Genomic DNA, 17,672 nt, shown 5'->3' on the forward strand with positions numbered 1-17,672 from the left:
AATAAAAACATTAATAATAATATTAACACGTGTAATGATGAATAAATAAAAATAAATGACTAGATAACAGGGTATATGCATAGAAATAACCCTGTTCAGTTCTTTTCATATTCGGGGGCTTTTAACACCAAAACAATACAACCTAAGTTGAAATGAATTGAATAAAATCAAAATCATAGTTTGAGCACAGTTTATACATACATGTATTGTATCTGTTTCTTTGATAGTTTTAGAAAATAATGGATGCAAAAAAAGGTCAATTAATCCATCCAATTCATGTTTGTATTCTCCAGAATGTCTTCTGGAGATATATTCATATATTCACATTCATATTCATACATATATTCATATCCATCTATATTTGTTTAAGATGCTATTGGGCTGATAAACATGTGTCATGGGTAAGTGTTTGTGACCTTCATACAGTAGTGTGTATGATGAACATACTAAGTAGGCTTTTCATAGACAGTGCCAGTTAAATGTCAGTTAAAGGGGTGATAACTAAAACTCCAACCTGTATGAGATCCTGGGACAAAATTGAGCTGCTGGGCCCCTGCCAACCACCATTTCTCCCACTTTGTGTGCAATGTGTACAATTTTTAAATTATGGAATATTAGCCGAGAGCCTGAAGGGCCTCAAGATTACAGAAATCAGGACCCAATCACGGGTGCTGAGAGCTATGGTTGCTGCTCTGGTGCATATTCCCAAATTTTCGATTAGCTCAAATAAGTTGATGTGCCATAGGCCTGAAGCTTTCAAGAGCCCTGGGGTTCTTCATACCCTTTTAGAAAAGACAGACTTCTTGTTTATCTTATTTAATCTTTATTCTTTATATATCATTGTACCTCTGGCTGGATTCTCACCCTATATTATAATCTGCAAGTGGTTTTGTGAACCCACCAATGATCAGGTGTAAAGAAGGCATCCCACGCTCAGACGATCGCAAATCATGACTGCCAATGCATTGTTGCAGTGAATGTGTGGTGCATAGCAGTGTGTTACACCGGTATGTAATTGTCTTTGAGGAAATTATATGTTTAGTTGCCTAGAAAAAAATTGTGCACGTTCAAAGGCAAAACTATTGCATCATAATAAGTCATCATTTGTATTAGCGTCATTTAATGTCTAAAAAAGTAATCTGATTATTATGCCCTAACTCACCTGAATCTTACAAAAATGCCTGTGTGCCAGTGTAAAATTGATCCCTTTTGTTAAAAGGATTTAAAAGTATGAAACTCTCAGTTCAAAATGACCTTTACATGATGAAATTCAAGGTCTGGTTCCTGAGCCTGACAATTTAAAACCGTTAATATTCTCCAAGCAAACTGGAAGTGATTACACATAATGTTTTCCCTGATCTTAATCTTGTGCCGTCAAGGCCCTGAGAGAGTTGAGATACATTCATTAGTCGTGGTGGGACAGACAGAGAAACGGTTGAAAAGAGATGCACACATTTGTATATACAACCACACACACACAAACAGAAACTTGGAAGTTCCAGGGCAGTTTCATCAAAGGAAAACACCCGGATATTGTGTGTTCCCATGGGGGAATCTGTCTGTTTCACATGATCTGCGCCACACCATCATCAAAATATTGTGACTAGTAATTGGATCTTGGTCAAATCCATTTCAACCATCATTTTCAAGTATTTGACGACATTGATTTTAAAAATTACTATAGTACAGTTGTGACCTGATTTTTTGAGGTTAAAGAAGTATAAAGAGTGACTATTAAGAAATAAGATGCTTAAAAAGAGCATGTTGTCTTTCATAGCTCTGGAAAACTGTTGGTAAATAACTGTGAAAAAGAGCCTAAGCTTTCCAAATAGAGCTCATTTTGGCCTAAATGTCCCATGAGCCCCACTGCCGCCTCTAAACAGCAGGGCCACTGAACGAGATAAAGTGTAATTATGGGAGACCTAATGGCCGAGGGCGGGATCCTCATTAAGGCTGCATGTCGACCATGCAAATGACCCGTGTGAGTATGTACTGCACCATCAGTAATGTGGCAGACACTGCATCAACTTTATAGACCCTTCAGGATTGATAGATATTTTCTCAGATTGTTTTTGATTATAATTCTTTTCAACCAGTTATGCTGCAATGTTTTTGCACTTGTGTGCTCTCACGCTAATGTTCAAGCAGAGAATACTTCTTCCTTTTATGATGTTGTTCAGCACAGCTGTCCATAATCTTTCTCTGTGCTGTGTAATGAGCTTTTTTAGAATCGTAAAAATTCACAAACACACACACACCGAAACGCTATAACATGTTTAATCAAGGCAGCTTTGGTGATTGCAGTCACTATATGCTGAAATGACATCCACAGTGTTGCATGTAACAAAAAAAGAAAAAAGGATGCAGGGCAAAATAGTCAATCATGCTCTTTTATGCGCTCACAAGGGAGAAGGGGGGGGCAGAAGAGGAGGGAAGTAACAGATCTTCCGAGGGAGATTGAGAGGTTTGTGTATACACAAGTAGCAATACAAACAGGAGATGCAGGCTCGATAAGGAAATTAAGGGAAAGGGTGCAACTCAAATAAACCAAAACTGATGCACCAACGGACCAATGCACCTCTCTCCCTCTCTCGTTTGCTCTTGGAAAATCACTGTCACTTACAGAAAGAGAGAGAGAGAGAGGGAGAGAGAGAGAGGGGGATATGAAAGTCAAGGGATAGCTGCAGAGGCACGTCATTTGGATATTCTGGAAGCTCTGCAGAAAAGCGTTCCCTGCATTTCTTTTTTTTTTTTTTTTTCAGCAGAATTGGATGCAGGACTAAACACAACCCTTCAAAACGCACATAAAGTGTTTCTCTTTGACTGAGGTCGCAGGTCTCTGGCACACAAGCGGGAGAAGAACAGTCAACCTCTGGATCAAACACGACTCCTCATTTTTTGATTTCAGGGACAAAACACTGCACCCAAGACAATTGCAGGTTACGGTGAAGTGAGAACACACAGTGGTGGTTCAAAGATTGTGATTTGGTTGTGTGAGTTATGTGCTTCTGTGGTGAACAAGTGAGCATCCACAGACACTCAGAGGGATATACAGAGTCTGTGAGCTCAGTGAGAGGAGGAAAAAAGGAACGACGCAAGTCTCTTTCTGATCTGAATTACATTTTTCTACCATGAAGAAGAGGTGCAGTTTTTGGATAACCTTGTTTGTCTTGGTAATTCTATTGAATATCAGCAAAACTTTATTTTGAGTCACAGACATCACTGAAGGACCAATGAAGGAGTCAGATAAAAACAAGGATAACCCCCTGACATGGGACTTTGACCGGCCCTGGGGTTCAATCCTCCAACCTGCTGCACGTCTTTGTCTCAACACCTTGGATTTCTCCGACCTCTGGGATGAGGAAGACAGTACAGAGGACGAGGGAACCAATTCAATCAATGAATCATCAACATGTCTCCAAGCCCCTCCAGCACCCCCTCCTCTTCCTCCTCCTCTTCCTCCTCCTCCTCCTCCTCTTGCGCCAGCTTTGCCCTCGGCCTCCCTTAAAGGTACGAACATTAAATGTCACACCTTGAAGCTCCACTGGAGGGAACTGCAGAGTTTGGGTCCCCTTCCTCGGATGACCCGCTTTGGGACTCAAACAATTTGGGCCGGCCTTGAGCCGGTCCATTTGGATACAAACCGACTGGAGTACCTGTTTGAGTCTAAGGGCAGTAGCACCTGCTTTAATGTGGCTTCTGCGCGACAGGTAGGCAACCACAGTTTTATCACATTCGGTCAATTTGTGTGGTTCTCTAGTTGTCATCTGTTTTTCTTTAAATGTAAACCTTTGGGGAAGTGGTGGCAAAGTCATTTAATTGAATTTTGTCAAATTATGACAAAAGATGCAGGAATGAAGGAGTTGAAACCACATTTTAAACCATATGAAATCTCTTGCATTTTTAGGGATTCATTTTTATTGACTACTAGGGCCTGAATACATGAATGTAGTTGCAGAAGATTTTACCTATCTGACCTTAAAACACTTCCTCAGCAGGCTAAAAGCAATCCTAAAATGCACTTACAAATATACTTATAGTATCTTGAAGAAAATGTTTCATAGAATCCTCTGTATCTCAACACAGAAGCAGCCATCAGTGTCAGTGCTGGGGATGAAGCGAAGTAACATCATAACCATTGCACTGAGCAGCCTGCCCCCTCCCCGCCTCCTCCCCCCTGCTATCTACAGCATGGACAGCAGCGTGCTGGACAGAGAGGACGTTCAGGTACAGTAGAGGTCACGTCCTCCAGAATTTGAGCGTCAGCATTTCATTAACCTCTAAAGTTTGCTTTTGTTGGCTAAAGGCAGTGGGAGAGCAGAGACAGCAGAGAGTCCCATTCGACCTAATCTGTTTTCACATTCCTTCTAAATCAGAGGCTTCAAGCATTGATCCCAACAGAAGAGGAACTTTGTCTGATCAAGGATGCCAAGGCCCAGAACCCCCACTCTCATCTGGCCCAGGCCGAGCTCTGCCTCCTCACTTTAGGGGAAATCTCTCACCTGAGCTCCAGGCTTCAGCTGTGGGCCTTCGCTCTGGACTACGACTCCTTAGAGAGGGTAAGTACAATAAACATGCAACAGCATGAGATGGAAAATCGTTTTTTTTGCACTTAAATTGTATTTAAAAACATATCCTAGAAAAAGAATCTAGGTAGTTAGCATGATCATTTTTTTCTGGTGCCTCCCACAAAAGCTCATCAAAAAACCCACCATCACAGTATTGTTTGATTGGCAAGTAGCCTAATCCCTATAGGAGGGAAGTAGAAAAACACCACCTCAATCTGACTTCCTATCACCAAAGATGTCACCAAAATGATAATAAAACATAGATTTGGCTCATCTAGCCAGTACATTGTCCTCTAAATGTGTCCTTCCTCTTAAAAGGAAATTGCTGAGCCTCTCTTCCATCTGAAGCTGGCCATGGAACAGCTAGCAGCCAGCCAGACCTTTAGATGTATCCTGGCAACAGTGTTAGCAATCGGTAACTTCCTGAATGGATGTAAGGTGGGTGCAGTACAATCCTAAACTTTTATGCTATCAATCCTTAATGCAGTTTGCAGTGTTAGTGAGTCTTTTCTTTTTTTTCCCACACTTTAATATTCCAAGGCCCGGGGTTTTGAGCTGAGTTACCTGGGCAAGCTGTCCCAGGTGAGGGATACACACTCCCGCCAGCCCCTGCTGCACCACGTCTGTGTCCTGCTGCTGCAGCTCTACCCACAATCCTCTGATCTCTACTCTGACATCAGTGCTGTTACTAAAGCTGGCAAGGTGTGTTGTTGCATCTATGCGTATGTGTGTGTGTTTCCTGAGTGTGTATGTTATGCTTTCATTTGAGTCTGATATGACAAAAACCTTGAGAGCAAACAGACAATCAAAAATGTTAATACATTCAAAATTAAGTAGTAATCCACTGTGACGCCACTTCAAAATGCGCAAACTTCTTTTTTCTCATTTTTGCAGTGTGATTACTCCCAAGTCCAGTCCAACCTTTCTCAGCTAGAGGCCCTGTGCAAAGCATCGTGGGAGCAGCTGAAGGCACTGGATAAGGCTGAGGAGAAGAGGAAAGGAGGAAAGGGGGAGAAGAAGAGGGGAGGGGGAGGAGATGAGTCCCTGGCCCCAGACGGTTCACTCCGTCACCGGCTGCCGAAAATTTTGAAAGAGTTTGAGGAGAGGCTTAAGGTCCTAAGAGCTGTCCATCGTCGGGTTATCAACAGGTTATTTAATACAACAAATAAAACCAAAATGACTTCCCAAATTGTAAATTGTTAACATTAAGATATTCCTAAAACTTTCTGTTTGCTCTTCATTTTTGTTTCTCCAGGTTCCACTCTTTCCTCTTATTCCTCGGCTACTCCCGAGCTATGGTGAGAGACACAAAAGCAGAGGACTTCTGTAAAACCATCAGTAATTTTTCTCTGGAGTACAGGACCACATGGCAGGGCATCCTGCTGCAGAGAGAGCGGGAACGACAAAAAAGTGGAACGGAAAGCCCGGGCCCCAGCACTCCCATAGGCAGGAGGAAACGTCTTCAAACTCCCACACAGGTTTTCATTTAAAGATGCTTTTACATACAACTACACAAGTATGATTCTGCACAAAATTAAGGGACAGAGTTACAAATCATAGTATCACTCAGATTTTAACTGAATACCTGCTGATTCACCAGGAGAGTGACAGGAGTGAGGAGCAGTGTAAGCTGGAGGAGGTGCTGAGAACACCCGAGTCCACCTTGAGGCTGGATGCAACACTGCCTCGAAACCGCAGGAGGATGGCTGACAAGGTGCCTTATGTGATAAACACATTATTGAACAAAAGCCCAAACTGCTTCTCTTGATCTATGTTTCTTTATCCCTTTATCTATCAAATGTGTTACACTGAAACCATATTTGTTTACTTCTCAGGTTCATTCTCTCAGAAGTTGAAGTGGTGAATCTGTGGGGATACTTTCAAAAGCCATTCCATCACTGAGTCACTTATTCTAGGAAGAAACTGTGACATTGTTACAGACAGTTAGGCTGTTTTGCTGAGCGATATGGAAATGGACAGGTGCCTTACATATCATGTGCCATTCAATTCTTAATTATGCTTTTGTTTAAAAGTGAAGATGCATTAAAATCTAAACTCCTATAAGCATGTGTGTGTCTGTGTGTGTGTGTGCATGTGTGTGTGTGTGTGTGTGTGTGTGTGTGTGTGTGTGTGCTTTAATAAAAGACAACAAAATGAAATGTAAAAATGTGTAAAAAAATAAATGATGATGATGATGTTGTCCTCTTTAGAATTCAAACATTAAGTTACACTGTATTCTGCATTCTTACATTATGTTAAAAGCTGTTACATTGTATCACATTACATTCTATTCTTCGCAACATTCCATTCCACCTTACTTTGTATTCTAGAATGCATAACTATTGTAGCAGTGAGGGTCAGTTTGTGACATCACTCACTACACTATGTCTCTTTTCTCCAACAGCTGTTGCTCACGCGCGCGCGCCGAAGCACGCGCTTGGTTGCAGCGCGTGGACATCTCGCTCCCTGACAGAGCAAACAGCTGCACGCTATAGCTGGGTCTGCTTATGTGTAAAATCTAAGTCTGTGGAAAATAATGGAAACTTTCCAAATCCGTAAAATAAAGAGTGTAACGAGAGTATGTGGATCTCGCGCCCGGACATTAGCAGTCTTTGAGTTAAGCTATAATGATTAAGTGCAATGCAAATCAGGCGTGTACACTGTACGGCTGTCGTCATTCATGAGCCGAACTGGCACGCGTATCGACCAATCTTTAAAGTGTGCCTTCACACGGGGGCGGTTTCAATGCCCAATCATAGACTGGGATGCAGCAGTAGGCGTGACCCTTCTGCTGCGTGTTGTGTCGACGCCATTTCATGTCCACTGGTTTCAAGGTGATACAATCAGCCTGCAGAGCCCTAAGCGGATCGTTACCCTCTCAAGTAAAAACAGCGTTGACTTTTACTCATTTTTAGTAGTAAGCTCCTGGTGAGTATTTTTAACCGAGAGATTTTTTTCTTATTTTTTTTTAAATTTTTTTCCAGACTTTCAACCGTCTTTGGGACTTTTTGTTTTTATTTTTAATGCATTTTTCCTGGCTGGTATTCCTGAGACTGTGTTGGTTTTATAGTGGCGTACATTTTGTGATGGCAGTATGAGCTGCGCAGAAACTAGTTTTAAGTAGCTTCCACAGCAAGATTTTTGCCTTTATTTTTCGAATAAGACATTTTAAAACCTCCATTTTTCAGGGCTGCTGTGTTACCTTATTGTTTATCTGATTGTGGTCGTATTTTCGCGGAGAGAAAGATGGAAGACTATTCCAGTCTTTTCTGGACAGTGTTCAAAACGGGTCTCCCTTTTTCTGGAAATATGTTTTTAAAACGCTTTTTATTCCCCTTCTGTGTTTTGCCCCCACCTGTAACTTGATTTGCAGTGGTTGACATTGACTCTTAAGACTTGTTTTTCCTGTTTTCTCTGTGATTTTGGCAGTGCTGAGACAGTATATTTTCTGCAGCAAATCTCTGAGGAATGATGTAATTTTTCAGGCAAGATGTTTTTCCCCAAGGAGAAGTGGGTGCGTTTTTTACGGAACATTAACACAACGGTGTTTTGATGTACTGTGCAGTCATGTACCTGGGAATTCTGTAGCATTGGTGCGACATAACTTGTGCATTTAGTAATTCTGGTATAATCATTAAAGTTTATTTGCATATCGAGAAACCTATTCATTCAGTAGCAGTTTATTCTGCATTGTGGAGCTGCTTAGAACCGGGAGGAGGGCCTACAGAGGGGCTTGCAATGAGCTGTAGTCAGGCCAACACCTCAAAATTGCTCTGATACTTTCTTGAATTTTAGTGCTTTCTGACTGATCAGTTGTATTCATGTCTGTAAAAAGCTCCTAATCTAATCTGCCACAAAGTTTTCAGTGGGAAGGCAGGGTAGACTTCCAGTTGATGATGGCCCCCTAAACTGTAAGTTCCCTGTTTTACCCCCCTACTGTAGCCCCCCCCCCACCCCCCCCCCCCCCACTTGGTGTGGTAAACCCTACACCGTCCTCTGGAAGTGTGGAAGTGTCCTTGAGCAGGAGTCCCTCCAGGCTCCAGGGGCGCTGTTCTGCAGCCGACCCTTTACTCTGGCCTGTCACAAGGAGGGCAGGCAGGAGGAAAGAGTGGGGTGGCCACCTATTCCCCCAGACTGATGCTCTGCTGTGCACTTAAGCTGACACCAATGTCTGATAGTCTTCTGCTTATACTGTTTAATGTCAGTTTTCATATCTGTAGAGGTCAGAGACAAATAAGCAGGTAGAGGTTTACAGACAAACTCTGATACTTAAATCCATTCCATTTGTTCCTTTTGCTTAACTATTTGAATGGGTATTCGAGCCCCTAGCAGTGCTATACAATATCAACTGAGCTGGCAAAAGACACGGCATTAGTGGTTTCATTTTTAAAAGTAAAACCAAATTTGTAGTTTAAATATCAATAACTGAATAATCAAATAGCAATAACTATCAGTTCTAGCATTAGAGGTAAAACAAACCAGTACAAGAATAGTATGATACAATGTGACCGCCAACTGTTAATTATTCATTTAGTTTTAAGTGTTTGTTCCCGGAAACACTTATAACTCCAGTGTTGAAAACATTCTTATTTATTAACTTTTACTTTTTTTGAATCAGTTGGGCCAAACAAAAAACGATTTCATTTTATTTCATCAGTTTGTAAATTCAATTTCAAACAATTTTTCTATTCTTTTACTGTTTGAGTTGAAAATGAATAAACATTTTAGTGAATGAGGAAGTAGACCCTGCCAAAATAAGATCTGACCTATAACTCGATACTTAGCAGTGATTTCTTAGAGAGCAGGTCATAGTGGGAGTGTGCTAGGGGATTTATAATTGGGAAGTCTTTTGTTTTTTTTACTTAGTTTTCATACTTTGCCCTCCCAGTTCCTCCCCTGCTTGTTGTAATAACAGTCCTAGTTCATTTTAGAAGGGTTTCTTTTCTAATATTACCTTTTTGTTTCCCCCTGTTTAGTTTTTGAAGCCACTTTTTTGAACAGCGGCAAATCGTAAGTTGGTCTCAACCTTTTTTTGGTTTATTTTTCACCTCAACTTTTGCATCATTTTTTTTTTTTTTTTTTAATAGTCCACCTCTGTTTTCACCCCTTTGTGATTTAGCCCATTTCTCCCCCTTTGGATTTCATAGAGCAAGTAGCATGTAGTGTTTTATTTTTGTTTTTTTTTTCATTTTTATTTATTTATTTATTTTATTTATTGTGCTGTGAAACTAGAAAATCAACTGCTTCATTTTCAAACTGTTTGGCACTAGTGGCCTCTTGTATGAACTTCCAAACATGTTCCCGATTTTATGATTATTAAAAACATAACGTTCATTATTGATTATTAGAGGCCTGATTTGTAGCTAATTGCTGAACAACCTCAGCGTTCTCCTGCGCACAGTCCTTGGATGAAGGACTGGCACTGACAAAGGCAAAAAGTCCAGATTTTTTCTTCTTTTTTTCTGCCTTTGCTTTGCAATGTGATTTATTTATTTTTGTTTCTTTTGTGAGTGTGCATGTCATTTGATGGAGTCAGATCTGGTCCATTACTCACATGAAAACAATGTTACCTGCACTTTAAGAGGCGTTGCTCTCTATTATAACAGTAATGCCACTATTATTACAACCTGTAGTAAGTTTGTGCCCATTAAATCAGCATGCCTACTGAATACCATTCATTACTAACTTACTCAGTAATCACTAATATGAAATTTAGTGATGACGTGTATCCCTTTATGAAATGCAAACAAGTTTTTTGTGCTTTTGTTCTTTTCACATCCATCTTTAGTTACACTGAGATTTTTTTTTACCACTAAGTTTAAGATCATATTCCTATTTGCATCTTTGTCTTCATTTTTACATCTGAAATCTGTATCGAAACATATAAACTAATCTATGCACAGCTGCACACATGTGACACATCTGTTTCCACTGCGAAGGTGCTCTGCCAGTCATTCTATCTTGTCTGTCTTCAAACATGAAGCTGCAGTTGCAGTGTCTTTCACAGTTTAAGCACAGAAAACTGACTTTATCTCACATAACTGATCTGTTGTTATGAACCCACTAGCCAAAATGAAACTAAATTTCCAGTAAAGATCATTATAAGCATCTCACTGTAAGGCCCGGATGAGGCAGAGGATAGGAAATGATTCTGCTGCTATAAAATGTAAATATCATGACATCAACATCATTTAGCCCCTAACTGAGACTTTACAGTATAACTCTATTCAAAATAACAGCCCTGCTATAAACACCACCTCTGTGAAGCTTATATTGTTCAATTTCTTGAGGTTATTGTTATTCCAGGAAGTTGCCTAAAGAAATGAATTAAAAAAAAATTCCACAATGAACATGGTGAATGCCAAACTCTTACTAAAGCTGATGCATACTGTCAAGTGGTACTTTAACTTCATTGTGTTTCTAATTGTGCCAAATCATGTCATATAGCACTGAGAGAAGTCCCAAGAAGCTGAGGGCATGTGCCAAACACAGAAAAATGACATTAGCTAAACAGCACTAGTGTTTACAAGTCGATGATAATCAGTGGCTATGGGTTAGTGAGTATTAACTGAGCAACTTTACAAACTAGACTAGACTAGCCTCAGAAATGACCAGTCACAGTTCACACCTCTATACAAACATCATGAGCCTCACCATTTTTGTTACCCACAGGGATGCTATATATCAGGTGTTACTGTTATCCTCTGCACCCTGTGTGTAAGTGTTCAGTAATACCAGACTCTCAAATAAAAATGTTTTTCTATTACTGCCCAACAGCAACATATCACACGGAGTGTATGTGCATAAAGTCTGGATGTTCCCCCACATGCCACAATGATTTAGAAACATTTGCTAAGCAGCCTGTGATGGCGCCCCCACCCCCACCCTCTTGCCTCCTGAATACACTCGGCGTTGTAGACACCCTGTCAGCTTGCCAAGCAACAGAAACGTCCCGGCCAAATCATGTAGAGGAGAGCAGAGCATTAAGCTTTTGGCCAGTCATTCTGCTGCAAGCCATGTAATCCCCTGCTAGTTGCTTCTGGCCAGAGAGGGAGAGGCTGCTGCCGGGTTACAGTTTACGTTGCGTTTTTTGGCAGCTGAGACACGGCTTGGTAATGGCTGAGAGGGAATTAGCAACAACACACAAGGTAGACGCACAAAAGGTCAATGAGAAAAGCCGGTGTTTACCTGTGGTGGGGTTTATGTTTCTTGACACTTCCACAAAGTTAGCAAAAGAAAACAGGGAGGGTGGAACACAAAACAATAAATTGATGGTCATTTATTTGTAAAGTCATAGTCACTGGCTTCATTTAACAAATATGCAATAAAAGCGTCCCTGAGTTTGGCACTTGCTGTGATAATCTTGTGAGACTGCAATGTTACATAACTTTGCAGTGTTGTAGACTTGACGCAACAGCAATTCAGCGACAGTCTGAGGCCTCTCTGTGCTCGTATTAAAAGCTGACACACTTTACGCTGCTAATTGTATGACACGCTAATGCGATTCACTCCTGATGCTGCTTTTAGTAATTGCGATTTACAACAAGCGCCGCCTGATTTGCTGTTGCGTCACTCTCGACTGATGTAGAGCAACAAGGAAGAAAAGTCACGGTGATGAAACACAAACAACAAGATCCAAAAGCAGATCTGTAAAGATTTACAAGGAGATTCCAAGGAGATCAAAATAAAAAGTGTGTCATCGTACCAGTAGGCTCAGGAACTATTGCATAATATTGATACGAGCCTCCAGGTATGCAATGATACCACTGTTGATGTTGTCGTCATGTGACTTCTGCACTCATCAGCACCCATGCAAATGTCATTCACTAAGCAAATCTATATTTAATATTGGCAAAAAAAACAAAACCTGAACATTATAAGCTTCATCCAAGTGGTGCTACTGTAAGGACACTGTTGGTGTTTCTTATTTTCCTAGTTATTACATTTACACATGCTCATGAGTGAATCATTTAAAAGTAAAAAAAAGTCTAAATGCACTATTTGTTTTTGTCATAACAATCCACCATTTATCCCACAGGTTTTTTCTTAATTTTAATTTTAATTTTTTATGGCCACCTCCAATTTTTTAAACATTTTATCCACCACCTCCTGACCTGCAGCCACTCCCCCCAACTTTTAAGCAGCTCTTGGGTTCCCCCAGAAACCCACAGTCACTGACTCCATCTCTCATAGTCCCTCGACGACCCTCTTCTCTCCAACAGAGTCAGACAGGCAGGCAGACCTCCACCGACCCGAGTACAGACACAATGGAGTGAGTGCTGGCAGCTTCATGACCCGATCACACTGTCTATTCTGCTCTCATGTCTGCTCTTAGAGGCTCCTGTCTCCCTTCAGAAAGTGCAAACACTCATTTAGTGTGTGTAAAATATACAGTAGCACCCCCATTGACTGAATCCACCTGCACCGTTAGAGTTAGTGTAGAGTTACTGTACATCTGCGCACATCAACAGCATTTAGTTAATAAAAGGATGAGTGCAAGGTGGTGTTCTGTATTCGTGAGGTGTGTTTGCACAATTAGCTTTGACCTGTCATTAGTGCCTAAATGGTTAGGTGATTAATCGGTAGTTGATCAACAGATACATTGATTTAAGGAAAAACATTTGCTGGTTCCAGTTTCTTAATTGTGAGGATTTTCTGCTTTTCGCTGTTTTATATCATTGTAAATTGGAGATTTTTGGCTTTTGGGCTGCTAGTCGTTATTATTACTGGGATTACTTATCTGGGATACCAGTTTAAATCTTAGGCATAAAAAGTCAAGCTATTACACCATGTGACACTCACACAGTCACAGTATTTAGCGAGAAAAAGGATTTATTTATCTTGATGCAGAGATAATCCGCACATTAGAGAGTTTCCAAGCATAAGTGTAGCTCTTAAATGTAAAGTAAGAGACAAGAATATAGATATCGCTATGTGCTTATCAACTCATTCTTTTTCTTCTGCCACTTCTTGTCTCCCTAAACATCAATACCCTCCACCTTTTCTGCCCAATCACATGTCTGTTTTCTCCCCTTTCTTCTCCCTTCCCATCCTCCATGCCCACCTCTCTGCACCCGGCTCCTCTCCCTCCTGTCCAGTTGGTCGTCGTCCTCCACCTCCAGCCTGATGGCCAGCAGCAACGTGACCAACAAGACCGACCCCCGCTCCCTCAATTCCCGCGTCTTCATCGGCAACCTCAACACCCTGCTGGTCACCAAGGCCGACGTGGAGGCCATCTTCTCCAAGTACGGCAAGATCGTCGGCTGCTCCGTCCACAAGGGCTACGCCTTTGTCCAGTACTCCAATGAGAGGAACGCCCGGGCCGCCGTGGCCAGCGAGGACGGCCGCATGATCGTGGGACAGGTCCTAGGTGAGGTGGAGGGGGTTATGGGTATGTAGCTTTTGTGACTCAAGATTTACACACTGCTTTTCTATCACACATGCATATTCACACAAGTGGGGGCAATTGTGGGGTTCAGTATCTTGCCCAAGAGCACTTCAGAATGCAGACTTCATGTCATGATGCTCAGAGCACCAAGTGAGTGTGATTTTGTCCAGGTCAAGGTCAAGGTTGTGTTTACTGTCTCTCCTAAAGGAGTAGTTTGACCTGACCTGGCCAGCATGGCAACATCATGGTAACAACTACAAGACATTTTTACACTTTGTGCATTTGTACACTCTAAAAAGAATATATCACATGTTAATTGGTGAGCATCAGAGGTGCTTGGCATCACCACAGACTCGCTCTACTTGCCTAAGCTTAAACAAATAGTTCCAATATTTTGGTAAATATGCTTATATTTCTCTCCTGCCAAGACTTAGATGGGAAGATCGATAGCTCTCTCGTGTCTGTACAGAAAAAGATGAAGTTACAGCAGTGAATAATCATGTTAATTGAATGGAGTGATTTCTTATACTTGCTTGTTTCTGCTCAAGGTCACAGCAGTGCTGGAGCCACAGCTGAGCCATGTGCTGCCCCCTAGTGCTAAAAAGAGGGATTTAACAACAGCATTTCAGTTGTTGAGTGTTTTAAAGGATTATTTTGAGGAGTGAAACTTAAAGAAACTAACAGAGAAAAAAAAGCTGTTTCTGGTTCTAAATCTGTTCGATGCTCCAAGCAGATTAAAAATAAACGTGAGCAGCTGTCTGATTTGCAATGCCTGTCGTTAGTCTTGCAAAATAACCAAACGTCAGGTGGAGGGGTGGCAGTGATGAAATGTGTTAATTGAAATTTCATAACATGTTTCAGGCTCTTTCTCCCACTCCTGACAGCTCTGGCTCCCTCCTTTGACTTCAGTGTCTTTCCACCCGCAGATATCAACCTGGCAGGAGAGCCGAAGCCTCACAGATCCAAGACTGTGAAGCGTTCGGCGGGAGACATGTACAGGTGTGTACACACTGCGCTACACAGGTCAGACGTCGTGTCAGAATGAAGTTGCTGAAGTTAATCTTTCTGCTCCATCCCCGCTCTTTCCACAGTTCGTCTTTCGATTTGGACTATGACTTTCAAAGAGATTACTATGATAGGTAAGGCGTCTTTAGAATAATTGCTCATATTTTTATCAATGTATCTATCACCTAACAGCCTATTGTTATAAAGGTTATTGTTCAGACTTAATGTTTAATAATTCTTATGGTTTAGGTGTAAAAAGTGTTGGAAGGGAAATGACAGTATGGTTCCCACAAATGTAATGCTGAAATTAAGGTTGAATGAATAAATATACAAATGAAAAACACATACATAGGTTAATGCAATACAATTATTTGAGGTCTCCATGTTTTAATTCGCATGTGTTGTCAATAAATCCAAAAAGGGAAAATATCTTGTTGAAACAAAGTTGTTCATAATGAAGGAATATTCTTCTTTGTGGCTCTACCTCAGGATGTACTCCTACCAGTCCCGGGTGCCTCCTCCTCCTCCGCCGCTGTCCCGCGCCGTCATCCCCTCAAAGCGCCCCAGGGTCAGTCTGAGCGGCGGAGGGAGCCGACGAACCAAAGCCAGCTTCTCCTCCTCCTCCAAAAGCAGCCAGAGGAACTCACGTACGAGTAAGTCCCATATTGTCATGTACAAATATGCCCCCCCCCCCAATCCCCCATACTGCGTTCTCTGTCAGCGTTCTCATGTCTTGTTCCTGTCTTGTCTCATGTCTGTTCCTGTCTCCACAGTGAAGGTAGACGATCTGCAGACCATCAAGAGAGAGCTCACACAGATCAAACACAAGGTGGACTACCTGCTGGAGAGCTTGGAGCGCATGGAGAAGGACCACGGCAAGAAGTCCGGTGAGCCTGAGATCGTAATAATGCCAGAAAATTATATAAAAACAAAGATGTTGGATTTTCTTATGAGTGCAGAGATAAAGATAAATCAGAAAAAGGTTTTGTTAATAAGCTTTGTGGTTACTGTTTGAACAAAGGAAGTAAAATACATCACAGCAAATGCCAAATGTATAACAGGAGTTACATTTTTGGATATTTTTCTCACCCTTTTCACAAGTCACAATATCTTCTCTGTGACTCATACTGCTTCATGAGTCATGAAGGGGCATATGCGGATTTCAAAAATATGAATTTCATCCAATAAAACATACTGTATTTATTTATTTTAGATAGACCTCCAGGTCTATCAAGATATATAGGAGAAGCATTCACCTACAATATCTTATTTTTCCCACCGTCTACTCAGACATGAAGAGCTCCAAACCAGAGCCCGGTGAAGTGTCCCCGCTCCACTCATCTACCTCCAGCAAGAAGGAGGACAGCCTGAAACGGGACAGAGAGAGCCAGGAGCTGAACGACTCCGAGGACGAGGGAGATCTGCTGGAGGACGAAAATGAGGTGAGGAGTGAGGATGAGGAGATAGAGAGAGAGAGAGTGAGAGAGAGAGAGAGAGAGAGAGAGACAGAGAGAGAGAGAGAGAGAGAGAGAGAGAGGGAAGCAGAGCAAAAGCAGAGCAAGAGCTAAGAAGTCAGTGACTTGTGTTTTGCTTGTCCACTTTTCCTTCTGCGCAGATGAAAAGCAGAGGGAGACACGAGGATGAGGAGGAAGGCGAGCAGGAGGAAGGAGAGGACGACGGTGATAGCGCCAACGGAGACGAGTCATAAACACTACACAGGCAGGCTGACACACATGCACAAAACTATTGTGTGTGATTGTGTTTCCACATCAGACTTGTACACAATGGTCAATGTGCTCATATCTGCTGAATTGACTGGACATTTATATACAGTGTATTGTAGACATTTCCCTCTGTCGCATAGATTCACAAAATCATAACTATGTCAAGTTGTTTCCGGATTTAGTAAATAACTTTTCTTTACTTTTTTTCTTCTGTTTTATTTTATTTGAATTTTAACATTTAACATTTTCTGACACTGGATAAAAACAAACTCTGATGTGTTACATTTAGACAAAATGTCAGTTCAGTTAACCTGTTTTACATTTCCAGTATAAACAAATTGAAACAATGTAAACCAAGCCCGTATCATTTATTGATTTTAGATTAATGTGTTGAATTGTTACCAAAAACTGAACAAACTATCATTTGGCAGAAGCTGATATTTAAACAAAACTGGAAAAAAAAAAATTGCTCAGGTGCAACGGTTTGATCAAAGCTCCGTCTTGAAAAAAATGTCAAATATATTCCCGATCCAGCTGCTGTACAGCTGCCTCCTAACCAGCAGATGGCAGTGTGTCATAACAACTGTCCACACAAAAGAACATAATAACTTATTTCTGTCCTTCACAGAAAATCCTCACCCTCTGCTTGTCAGATAACACGAGCATGTTGAAAATTTCATGTCGGACTGCACAAATGCTCCGACAGAAACCCTCATTACTCTGAAAATAGTTTTGTTTGTTGCAGAGGTGTTACGACCTTAATCGACCTTGACTTGTGTAATGCAGTGCTACTCCATGTTTGTCTGTTTCTGTTGATGTTCTGTTTGTCATTCAGCTGCACTGGTGAAAGTGAATAAACATATTTTCCAAGTTGGATCTTGTATGGGATTTTGGTACAACATTCATGGATGTGTTCAGGTGCAGGGAAAGGCTTGTGTGTCATTAAGGTGGAGCTTTATAAAAAGGTGGTGAGAAATTATGGGTTGT

General features: G+C 41.3%; 1 protein-coding gene across 9 annotated transcripts; it reads left to right on the forward strand.

The window, feature by feature from the left end:
* Nucleotides 1-7,397: 7,397 nt before the first annotated feature.
* LOC111239951 (heterogeneous nuclear ribonucleoprotein C-like) lies at nucleotides 7,398-17,559 on the forward strand. 9 transcript variants are annotated; one of them, XM_022769903.1, is made up of 10 exons: nucleotides 7,398-7,496; nucleotides 7,998-8,082; nucleotides 9,545-9,578; nucleotides 12,689-12,840; nucleotides 13,667-13,938; nucleotides 14,883-14,955; nucleotides 15,048-15,095; nucleotides 15,451-15,848; nucleotides 16,252-16,403; nucleotides 16,577-17,559. In XM_022769903.1, the coding sequence occupies exons 4-10, from the start codon at nucleotides 12,836-12,838 to the stop codon at nucleotides 16,667-16,669; spliced, it is 1,041 nt and encodes a 346-aa protein (XP_022625624.1). In that variant the 5' UTR covers nucleotides 7,398-7,496; nucleotides 7,998-8,082; nucleotides 9,545-9,578; nucleotides 12,689-12,835; the 3' UTR covers nucleotides 16,670-17,559. The 9 variants fall into 9 exon arrangements, with proteins under 9 accessions (XP_022625624.1, XP_022625625.1, XP_022625628.1 ...); XM_022769904.1 differs by having other exon boundaries at nucleotides 12,791-12,840; XM_022769907.1 differs by lacking the exon at nucleotides 7,998-8,082 and having other exon boundaries at nucleotides 12,791-12,840; nucleotides 13,667-13,959; nucleotides 15,451-15,614; nucleotides 15,735-15,848.
* Nucleotides 17,560-17,672: the final 113 nt, after the last annotated feature.

This window comes from Seriola dumerili, unplaced genomic scaffold (genome assembly GCF_002260705.1).
Source record: "Seriola dumerili isolate Sdu_G_001 unplaced genomic scaffold, Sdu_1.0 BDQW01006988.1, whole genome shotgun sequence".
Taxonomy (NCBI): domain Eukaryota; kingdom Metazoa; phylum Chordata; class Actinopteri; order Carangiformes; family Carangidae; genus Seriola; species Seriola dumerili.